The 12,154-nt window shown below is 34.0% G+C and overlaps 1 protein-coding gene across 1 annotated transcript; it reads right to left on the bottom strand.

Annotated features, from left to right (window-relative positions):
• Positions 1-6,950: 6,950 nt before the first annotated feature.
• On the bottom strand, positions 6,951-11,942 carry LOC149541037 (uncharacterized protein At4g15970-like). The gene is made up of 4 exons (XM_089802779.1): positions 11,765-11,942; positions 8,460-8,674; positions 8,045-8,419; positions 6,951-7,463 (listed from the first exon to the last, which is right to left on the bottom strand). The coding sequence occupies exons 1-4, from the start codon at positions 11,940-11,942 to the stop codon at positions 6,951-6,953; spliced, it is 1,281 nt and encodes a 426-aa protein (XP_089658905.1).
• Between the last annotated feature and the right edge of the window lie 212 nt (positions 11,943-12,154).

The following is a 12,154-nucleotide window of genomic DNA, read 5'->3' as shown; positions in this document are numbered from 1 at the left end:
CTATAGTTCTATTCCTAGAGCAACTATAAGGGGTTGAGGGGGTGCCACCTTCAAGAGAAAAGGAAAGGCGTGAGTAAATACGAGCATCTGTATGATCCAAACCTCCACCAGTGTCACATTTAGCTAGGAGTGTTTCATGAAAAGAATTAACAATTTTCCCTCACAGGTGCCTGATTTCAAATTGCACATCATGAAAGATCCTCTTATTCCTCTCAAGCCAAACATGCCATAAAATAAGGGAAGGGCCAATGGTCCAAGCAACTTGAAGAAAAGAAGTCTTGGAAGGGGGATGGCCCACGGTCCTAGAATTCAAGCAAAGAGGAAACATGCCAGCACGTGCATCCCCACACACTCCATCAGAAGTGCCAAATTTGTTTGGCAAAGGGGCACTGGAAATTAAAGTGAGAAACTGTCTCGCATAAAATATAGATGGAAGGCCCTTGGAAGCCTTGCTTGTGGAGATTCTCCCAAGTAAGACAACGATTGTAAAACAGAATCCAAAGAAAAAAGTTACACTTAGACCATGAAAAATTATTACAAACTTTCTTCCACCAAGAGACCCCCCCCTCGCCAAAAAGTTGCTTTGTCAGCGCAAGGTACCTTGAAGAAAGAGAATACTTGCTAGAAGAAGCACCTCCCCAAGCCAAAACATCAAGTTCCTACAAAGAGCTGCACTCCCTAGAAGCCAATATTTGAGATAGCTCCAATCGATCCCCCAAAGAGCCACCTAGCGGCCAATAAGAAGAATTCTTCCATCTATAACCCACAACAAGGCCCAGGTTATAAGCCTCCTTATAATGAGCCACCTTATTCCATCCAGTAGAAAGGAAAAAATCACAAAGACACTGCAAGTGTGGATGAGAGGATAAGAGAGGAGGATGCCCATTTTAAGAATCACTCCAAAATAGAGCCTCAGTGCCTTTGTTGCAGATCCAAAATAGACTTCTCTTTACTAGGTGAGCACCAATCTTGAGGGTATTCGACACCATAGAGCATCTTCCCTAAAGAGAAAACTTGGAAATATCTGAGGGTTCAACACAAGGTAAATACTTGTGTGATAGGATATGGGCCCAAAGCTGAGATTGGTTGGAACACCAACGCCAATAGAGCTTGGCAACAAGAGCTTAATTGCACAAGATAGCAGAACGAAGGCCGAGGCCTCCTTCATTTTTTGGCCTACAAACGGTATCCCAATTGATGAGGCTCCATTTGGTATTTTGTAAATTGTCACTCCAAAGAAATTGGCGAGAGAGCATCAAATTCCTTAAGAAAATACACTGGGGTAGCCTGAACCATGCTTCTGTATATGGGAAGGCCCTGAATCACAGATTGCAGTAGTGTCACCCTACCAATAGTAGAGAGCCACCTATGAGTCCAATGCGTGACTTTTTGTCAAAGTTTATTGAGCATGCTTTGCTAGAAAAGCCTAGGCTATCTTCCCACCACAATAGGGACCCCTAAGTAAGTTAGAGGGAGAGACTCAATTTGAAATCTCAGGATATTAGCAACCCTCCGTTGGATAGGCTTAGGAGTGTTGAAGAAAAAAATAGAGGACTTGTGGTCATTAATTTCCTGCCCAAAGGCAGCGAAATAAGTATCCTAGGTGAGCTGAAAGGCTTCAACTTCCTGAATCTGAGCTTTCCCAGCAAGGGTTGTACCATCAACAAACTAGAGGTGGGAAAGAGTGGGCAAACCATTTCCCCATTGCCATCCTTGAATTAGATTTTGGGAAACATGAAACTTGATAAGCCTACCAAGTCCCTCAACCATAATGATAAACAAATAAGGAGAGAGGGGATCTCCCTGATAAAGACCTCTAGATGCCCCAAAAAGCTATGATGGATCACCATTAAGAAGGACAGAGAAGGAAGGAGTAGTAACACAGCTTAGAACCCATCTAACCCATTCTTGATTGAAGCCAAAAGCTAGAACTTTCCGCAAGAAACCCCAATTGACTCTGTCATAAGCCTTAGCCATATCAAGCTTAACGAACATGGCACGTTCCTTGGAAGTACACCGAGTGAATAGCTTCGGAAGCAATAACCACCCCATCCAAAATTTGTTTTCTTGCCACAAAACCCCCTTGTTCCTCAGAGATAACATGGAAAGCCAAACTTTAAGCCTCTCAGCTAGGAGCTTAGTAATGATTTTATAGACCACATTACAAAGAGTAATGGGCCTAAAGAAGTCTAGCTGATTAGCCTCTTCCTTCTTCGGAATAAGGACTAAGAAAGTAGCATTTAGGGTCTGGAGCATTTCTTTGTTGGAATAGGACTCCTGAACCACATTCAAAAGGTCATGATTGATAATATCCCAAAATTCTTGAAAGAATTCAATAGGGAAGCCATCAGGCCCTAGAGCTTTGCCTTTATGCAAGCTGAAGACCACCCCCTCCAAGTCAAACATACAAATTGGCCTCATAAGAGAGTCATTCATCTCCCTGGTCAAAACAGAGGGAATACAGGACAAGATTGTATTCTCCTCAATCTTTGTTGGAGGTAAATCATCTGAAAAGAGAGCAGAGTAAAACTGAATAGCTTCCCTAGATATAGCTTGAAAGGAGGTTAGATGTGTCCCATCAGAAGTAACAACAGAAGAAATGAAACTCCTATTACATTGAGCCTGCACAAATTTATGGAAAAATGCAGTGTTCTTGTCCCCTTCTTGAAGCCAGTCAACTCGAGCCTTCTGTTTCCAATAAATTTCTTCTTTAAGATCCCACTTTGCTAAATCACTAGAAGCTTGAGATTCTGCTATGCCAAGAGCTTTAGAAAAATCCAAATCCCAAATTTGATTGGTAATAACATCAAGACGATCCGAAGCCCTCTTCTTCATAATGTTGAGATTACCAAAACAATTCTTGTTCCAACGCTTCAACTTCCTTTTAACATACTCAAGTTTTTTAGAGAAGGAGAACATTGCAGTGCCATAGGCAGGGCCTCCTTGTCTCCACCAGTGAGCCATTAAATCATGGAGAGAAGAGTCTCGAAGCCACATCAGCTAGAACTTAAAGGGAGGCTTCTTAGGGACAACAACATAACTAGCTGTGAGAGGAAAAAGATATTCAAATAAAATAATCACTCTACACCCTATATGTATATAATAGTAGTCTTAACTATTTTTTCTATTTAGAGATAGATCCCATCAACTTGACATAAAAATAATATAAAGTTCTTTAGTTTCTGTCATTTTTATTTGTTTATCTTATTGTATTTTGTGGATTCTTTATGAGTGGTATAATTGATTTTTTTGCAAAGTTATAATCAACGTTATCAATTTGGAGCCATTCATAATTACCCATTGAATGCTCCTAGCTTAACTTAGAAGGATCTTGGTTATCATAACTTAGTTACAACTATAGTCATATTAAATTTATATTCAAGTTATTGTAAAAATTTAAAGGTTAAGAACCTTGAATTAGGGTGTTTTAAATATACTCAATAGAGCTATTGTTCTTAGCTATATTACATTTCTAGAAAGTATAGTAAAGAGAGAAGTATTATGGATTGCATACCTAGCTAGGCCTTAGCTAACTAACAAATACAACTACAACCATTCATGAACTTATACCAACAAAACTCATTGTGCCCCGCCCCCATCATCCCTTTTCTTATTACCTAAATCTAACTAACATTAAGCCATGTGTATTTATCTAATGCATCAATGAGTAATTATCCCCAAATATTTTTGAGGTGGAATAATAGATTATGAGCATGGTCTCAATCCCACATTATTTATACTCTAAAATACTATGTTAATGCTATTTATGAATGAGTTAACTGTGTTGGTGGGTTCATAGATTAGGCACACTAATGCCTTGCGTTATTCTTCTGTCATTTGTCCTAATCACAAGCAACCTATTTTGTCCTTGTAGCTATGTCTTTGGAATTAGTTTACAAATATGTGTTCTATCTACACATTAATACATATTTATATTTTAAAGCATTCGTAACTTTTGTCCATCCATGATTTAGTTATGTCTTGTTATTAGATCCAAAATAGTTGCTTTTGAGTGAGAAATTTGTAGCTATGTTTTGGGCATAAGTTTAACAAATATATGTGATCTATCTACACATTAATACATATTTATGATTTAAAGCGTTCTTCTAGATTTTAACTTTTTATCATCCACGATTTAGTTATGCCTTGTTATTGTTACCATGAATGCTAATGATATTCCTATGGGTGAGTAGTCTAGCATTGTTGAGAGATAGTTAACATGATTGTGTGTTGTATTCATTGTTGTTTGTCATTGATGTTAACATACTGTGAAGATTGTTAGATTAGTAGACAGAGAACGAGATCGTACAGATCGAGTTCTCATGATGAGGTCAAGCATAGTTGAGGATATGTTCTACAATGTTTCTTGATGATGTAGATAAGTGCGCATGCACGAAGTCAAAGACATCTGAGAGTTATTGGTGATTTACAAAACATAGTGTGTAGATAGAGTATTTGAGAAGTGGTTTTTGATAATTGGATTGTATATTTTAACAGGGATAGAGTCTAGTTAAGTGCAGTTAGAGAGAGACAATAGACAACCTAGTGATGATGTCAGCAAGTGTGCAAAGTCTGATGTCGTACCTATGATAATTTGTGAAGATTGTGAGCCGACAATATTTTGTAATTGTGAAAAGATGTAATGAATTGTATTATCTTATTGAGGTCCTATTATAATTGTAATTAATTGGGAAAGCCTCAAGGTTGGCTCAATGAAATATTTTGAGGACATGGTATAAAGGAAAGTTATTTTCCTCGTGATGACAAGAATGAGTCGTAAGATTGGTAAATGCGAACAAGTGATCAAAAAGATCACTGTGATGCGAAGTTGGAGATATGGTATTGAGACCTAAGAAGTATTTGGTGTGGTATTGGCACAATAAGAAGACATAGCAAGAGTTTGAGTTGTTGAGATCAGTTGCATTTCTATTATTTTGAAAGGAATAATACAAAGGCCAATTGGATAGTGATTTTGGTGGTTTTTTCCCTGAAGCTATTTGGACAGTGGGTCCATCTTCCTTCTACAACTCCTAACAAGGTTGACACAACTCCTAACAGTGTTGAAATCTCCTCATAGGGATTCAAAGTCTCCTAATAGGGATTAATATGTACTCAATGTATTTCATTGACTTCTAATAGGGTTCATCCTCTCATAAGGAACTTTTATATTAGTATCTTCTTATGGTAACTGTTACTATTGATCACATGTTTAAGGTTTAATAAGGTTAATAAAGTTGTATTGATCTAATAACTAATTCACCCCCTAGTTATCTTGGTGGACTTTACTTTCTAACAATTATTAGATCCAAAATAGTTGCTTTTGAGAGAGAATTGTGTTAAAATGGTATTTGACTATTTAAAATTAATAAGAGAGCCAACTTTTACCCCTTTTGATGAATTGTCCCTTTACACTTTCTTCAACTCTAAATAGTTTTTGGTCATTATTAGGTACCCCCATAGTTGTGCTATCTTTTTTTGAACTTTTTCAAATGTGTTAGATCACTTTTTTGGTTCTTTTTAACTCCCTAGTATAAAATAGTTTTCAAAATATTTTTGGAATTAAATAATTAAATAATATTTAATCATGTACATTATGTTTTTAAATTAAAAAATTAAATTATCTAATTCAATAGCATGTAGGAAAGAAGAGGATAATGAATAATTAAATAATTTAAATATTATTTTAATTAATGAAAGAAAAAGGTGTAGTTAGAATAAATAATTAAATAATAAATATTTATTTAATTTTATGAACAATAAAATAATGAAAAAAATTAATTAATACTGAATAATATAATGAATTGTCTAATTAAATAGAAATATTTAATTAACTAATAGAAGAAATTTAATAATAAAAAAATTTAATAAATAAAAAATATTATTTAATTTTGTAAAAATAATTTTAGGTGTCTAATAATATTAATATTACAATTGAGTGCATGTGGTTATGTTAGTTCATATTGTTTATTTACATATTTATGACACAACAAGGGAGATAATAAATGCCTTTTTCTATTGGAGCAATAGTTTGTTGCACTTATCATAGTTTGTTTAATATTGTTTCAATAAGTTTAATACAAATTCAAGAGAGAAGAATTTAGATGATAGAACATTTCATATGGTCAAATAATAATATGAGAAATCATGCATACTCCAATATTTTACTAGTTAAGTATGACTTACAAGGAAAACAATATGCAACATATGTGAAGTTTGTTTGAAGTTGGATATGATATATAGATCTTCTCTCAAAAATTTATAATATCTATTAGAAAATCTTGGAATTAAAATATGAATCTTTATTATATATCAATGGTATGCATAATAAACCATTTCAAAGTTTGGTTAGATATCTAGATGAAATCTCAAATGGTTTGATTCTAGTATTTAAAAGGTTACATTTAAGTCACATATTTGTTATCTAAGGAAATTGACTATTCCACATATTGTAATAGAAAACATATTTGCACCTATTTTAAATATTCTTTTCTTTCTTTTTTGTTATTTTTATTTTTAGATGCGCCCGGTAGACTTTTTAAAGTGACCAGTAGCGCTGGTGTGACACGCCCACCGGTACCACGGGGACATGGGAGACTAGAACCCGTGACCAACCCCCTGCAACAGGGAAGATTTAGCCAAATATTCTTTTCTTTCTATAAATAGATTATCCGTCTGATTTTTTCAAACCAACATTTGTTATAAAATTATCACATAATTGTAAAGATATTTTCTTATGCCTTCCATTTTCTTTGTTTAAATGATAATCTAAGATTCATATAGTACTACGAGAAATACTAAAAATTCAAACACAAGATGAAATTAAAAAATATACAAAATGATTTCTCATTAAGCTCCAAATGTTTGTGCCTATCAACCGGTTAGTCACACCAAAGATGATTATTCCAGTGGCACCTTCCTTGTGTTCAATATTAATATATTGCAAACATTTCTCACAAATGTACAGAATGTTGACAATTTGCTCTATTCCTCCAACCCACTTCTCTTCTTCCTCTTAATTCAAAAGCAGAATTTGGATTGAAAGATTTGAATAAAATCCAATCGTCAAGAGTATCTCTCAAATCACTTATCTTATTCCTTAAACCTATACAACAATTGGCATGCATGGTGCAAACTTCTTCTAATTTTGTCTTCGGCTGACAAAATCCCCCGAAGTAGCTTGTATCAAGAAATACGAGATCTAAGCCAATTTCTGTAAAATTTGAGGAGTATTTCATTTCATTAAAGACATTTTGGTCATGTGTTTTGGAATTTACAACAGTGTAGGCATGCCAAAGTTCATAGAGTTTTGCAGTTCGTTTATTGGCTTTAACAAATGAAAATCCCGTATTTGGCAAGTTCGAGATATTACGTGGATTACCATTGCAGTCATCACAAGATATTTGAAAATCTGTCCCCTTTGAAAATCTCTGAAATGGATTTCGTAACCACATTATATCGGCATCCTGTAAAATAATATTTGAAAATAATTATTAGGAAGATCTAAAGATGAATAGTAAAAGTGAATTCTTAAACTTCATAATTGAAAAATAATATTTATAATATATTAAAAGTAGTTTTTGAAAAATCATTATTAGTTTATTTTATTTTATTTTTCTTATAAAATGTATTAGTTTCATCACATTAAAGATTAATGTTAGAAATTTGGATGATTTTAATATTTTGACAAGATTAAATTCATGAATAAAAAATAAATTGAATTGAAATGAAGACATGCTTTTTCAAGGAAGTGGAAATAGGAAATGAATTGTTTTACGAATCTATTAATATAAAGACCAGGTATGGGAATACTAATTAACCTGAGGAACCAGAGAGAAAAAATAACAAATCTAGTTTGTGACTTTAGATCAAGTCTAAGTCTGCGAGCAAAGGGTTACCCATCAAGATATGTTTAGATCTTCATGCACAACTAAAACAAAGTTGATTCCACAATGGCGTGCATCTAATTTTCTCTGAGAAACATACTAGCATTGTAGGCTAGGAAAGTTTGAAAACATAAAAATGTAGGCCGTGTGAGGAAACTTACAGTAAACACGAAACTATATCCTCGTTCCACCACAGTCTTCAAGAAGAGAATTTTGGTCTGCGTCATCTTGACATAATCCTTTGTCATGAATGACTTCTCCTCACTAAAATCAACTCCCTCAGTTATGAGCTCATAGCAATGAGGATGAATTTCTATGCAGCGGTTGAAAGCTTTGGCATCCATGGCCACAATGAGCAGGTGGTTAAGTAAATCATGTGTTCCCTCCCCAATCCGAAAACTCTCAAGAAAAAGATCTACTAAACTGTTTGGCTCCATCCATGCCCCATTCACTGGTGTGAGGATCAGAGTCTTGTTTGGCATTGAAGCCTTTGCCAAAGCAATCTCCAACTCGTCTGCATCACTTGCAACTTCTATCTGATGACAAACCCACCAAAAAAGAGGTGAGTTAGAAAACAGTGTGACTCACACCATACATTACTATGAGAGATGTGTTACTTACATATGGAGATGTCCCTTCAATTTGTGTGGGCAGAGGCCAATAAGTTCCATCACGTGTATAGAAACATGCCAGTAAAATCAGTGTTAGAAAAAGAATCAGAAATATATCTCTGATGGGCTTATCAAGTTTCATTTTGCCTTTCATCTTGAACTTGGCAGAGCTTAACCGACCTTAGAATACCTAATTCAGACTTGAGATCTACATTCTAATGGCAGGGAGATTATTATATGCAGCGGAGACTGTTTCGCAGGGAGAAGGGTGGCATAGCTTTCGTTGAGATCAAACATATTGAGGTTTGAAAATTAAGTCAATTTGTAGGACGTGCGACGTGCCAATTTTATAAATAGTGTTGTACTACAACCTGTCCATCGTTTATTAGGGCTTTGTGATTTATATATTGCATTCAAAGTATCTATACAAAAATATTAGATTGTGTTTGACGGAAAGAAAGTTATTTTTATCATCCATCAGTGGGATGACAATGTATTATATTGGGTAGCAGAAAAAGAAATTGGTTATCGTAAGAGGATCACAAGCAACCCGGCACTGAATTACTGGGTTCCACATGCACGATGCTTTTCTTGCTCCACAACAATGGCGAGGAACCCCATAAAGTTGAACACCAGTGGGTTTGCAGAGAAGTCAAAACATGGACCACTGGAATTATTGGTGATTATTTTCTTCTGGCATTGTTCGAGATCTGTTTGGTCCATTTAAATATTCTTCGATCAACATTGGAGTTCTCAGCAATCATCTTTCAAAAAAAATATATCTAGGGATGTTACTGTGATCTATTGTAGTGTACTATAGCTTGTATCTTAGGTGAGACTAATCTATTGAGGGTTGCACGAGCACACCTGCAATACGAGTGCATCACTTATATTCAAACTTCATATTTGAACCCATACCAAAAACTCAAGTTTCCTCCACTAAACATGGAAATTACATTTTCTTATAGATTGTAAGAGTGTTCAACTAAGAACACATAGCGATCAACTATACTACCTTTCAAATGATGAGGAGGCCAATGAAATCATATTAGTTTGAAAGACTACGATGAAAACATTATATACCAATGTTAAATTATCACCTTCATTTTTCAATGTCTATTATTATTTGATATAAAAGTATAGTCAAAATGGGGCTTGATCCAAAACAACAAAAAGAGGTGAAAATTAGTCAAGAGTCAATACCATTAAACTAACCAACCCCCTTTCTTAATATCAATAATCTCCAAATTAAGATGTTTCTAATTTTACTACTATTTATAACAACAATAATATCTTCATTATACATATAACTAGCCCAAAAACACTTACTGCACATAAAAACAATCCATAAAGTATCAACAAAAATAACCCTCGGAATTAAACGACAACTAACATAACAAAAAGAAAAGAAAAGAGGCATACCGAAAAGGAGCTAACTCTCCTTGCTTTGGTTCCTTGGGTTCTCCAGAAGCAACTGCAACCAGTCATTCGCTAGAAATCCATATAGAGACTTAGTAGTCTCTATGTCCTTTTCATCAACAATTCCCTCCTTACTAGCCTATAGAAGGTGAAGAGTAGTTGCAGCAGAATGCATGAGTCTCATAGAGAAGTTGGCAACCCTGTTGAACTTGTCCTACAAGTGCTCATTCTTCTTGTTCATCTTTTTGGCCAATAGATGTTTTTAACAAAAACTTCATTCTCAAATGCATATTACTAAAAAACCATAAAGAATTTGATGATGACGTAAACTAGTGATTTTTAGCATTTTATATCTAGTTTCTAACAATATTTTTTATTTTTTATTTTAAAAATAATTTTATTTGAAGTCCATTTTTCTATCTCCTTTGAAAAGCGATTTATACGTAAATTGACATTTTCAAAGAGCGATGGATGTTTTAATCAACATAATTTTTTTTTAAAAATATGATAATTACAAAATTCTTTCAAAGCTAGAATATTAACATTGATATCAAGCAAGTTTTTATTGGTTTTGTTCAATTTTGTAAAAAACATAGGTTTTATCTAGTGACAAAGTGACACTAACTATAATTTAAACATAGGTTGGTTTTGATCAATATAACTTGATTTGTATTTCTCAAAATAAAATTTTTCTTTACTTGCTAGACAACTAACACACCAGAGTAAACTTTAAGAAACCCCCCTCTAGAAAAAGATATAAATTATTGGAAAATCTTTCATTATTTTGAAAAAACAAATTATTTTTATCATCAAATCTCTCAGTTTTTTTAATTTTAAATATTATTTACATTGGCCATTATTTTGGAATCATAATTTTAAGTAGAAAATATTGGCAAATCTCAATAATAATAGGAGGTTTGCTAATCGTCATGGAATTTTATTAAAAAAAATTGAACATGTTTTATCTCATGGAAATTATGAGGATAATTACATTATATTTTAAATCAATAGTGAAAACTAAATATTGGCAATATATCCCTAAACTAACTAATAATTATGATGATTATTGGTGAATTAATTAATTTTTTTTTTGATAATATATACTATTTAGGTGAATCAAATCTAATCATGTATCGAATATTGTGGCAAATCTTTGAGTTACTTTTTTTTAATAAAATAAATTATTAAGTGATTTAAAATATTTTAGAACTAAATTTAATAAAAATGTGGTGATTTAGGTTGCATTAAATCTTAAATTATTTGCTAAATTACTAGCAATTTTTTTTAAATTCGCAAAATTAAGAATATTTTTTTTTGAAAAGGGGTAAAAATTTATTCAATCAAATCCAAATTACAGAGCAAGGGCCCAAGGCCCACAATAACACTACATATTCCTATCTTTCAATAACAATTGATCAAAAATCCCACAATATTTAGAAGGTAATTCATTCCTTCCGTTAATATCCCAACTATCCACATTCTTTGAAGACCACTTCACCAAACAATTTGCAACTTTGTTCCATTCACAAGGGATATGACGAAAGGAGCCATAATCCAAGGAACTACATAGACTTAAAATTTGTTTGGCCAAAGAGGCTAATTTTCAATTAACATTCTCCAAACTCTGGGTATTCAACATATCGACAACAATCTGAGAGTCAGACTCACATATGATCTTTTTCTAGCCTAAAGAGTATCCTCTCTCAATAGTAGTCTTAATAGCAAGGGCCTCCATCAAATTATTAGAATGCTGGCCTTTGTAAGTAGAGAAAAGAAAAACCACATCACCATCATTACCGCTACCTATAACCCCAATACTAGCATGACTAAGATTCCCCCAAGAAGACCCACCTGTATTAATCTTCAAGATCCCAGCCGGGGGAGGAGTCCATCGCCCATTCCTACTAACATGTTGCTTGCCATGGCAAGGCCTTTTTGCAAGAGTGTATCTCTGACTATTGCCATCCAGGTTCAAATTCCTCACAATAGTTTGATCCCCAGGATCTATACTTTCAGACATATCACACATTGCAACAATAGTCTCCTGAAGCCTACTAAGAATCTTCCTCCACAATTGAAGGCTATCAAGATTTGAGCCACAAAAAATTCTATGGTTCCTTTCCAACCAAAGGTTCCATAGAATAAAAATCGGCCCCACCGTCCAGGCAATTTGCAAGAAAGAATTCTTTGCAGGAGGTCTGCCCAAGCTTTCCCAAAAATAAATGAGAGAAGTGGCATGAA

This window comes from Cupressus sempervirens, chromosome 9, assembly GCF_028749045.1.
Source record: "Cupressus sempervirens isolate cs-2001-9-10 chromosome 9, ASM2874904v1, whole genome shotgun sequence".
NCBI classification, from domain to species: Eukaryota; Viridiplantae; Streptophyta; class Pinopsida; order Cupressales; family Cupressaceae; genus Cupressus; species Cupressus sempervirens.
Note: the sequence above shows the minus strand (reverse complement) of the source record. Positions and strands in the feature narration are given on the sequence as shown.

What these genes read in the sequence shown, in the direction of transcription:
- LOC149541037 (XM_089802779.1), bottom strand. Translation starts at nt 11,942, where the DNA reads ATGTGTGATATGTCTGAAAGTATAGATCCTGGGGATCAAACTATTGTG. An exon ending in TGTATGGTGTGAGTCACACT is followed by an intron (nt 8,420 to 8,459) that starts GTTTTCTAACTC and finishes GTTTGTCATCAG; the next exon opens with ATAGAAGTTGCAAGTGATGC. An exon ending in GATATAGTTTCGTGTTTACT is followed by an intron (nt 7,464 to 8,044) that starts GTAAGTTTCCTC and finishes ATTATTTTACAG; the next exon opens with GATGCCGATATAATGTGGTT.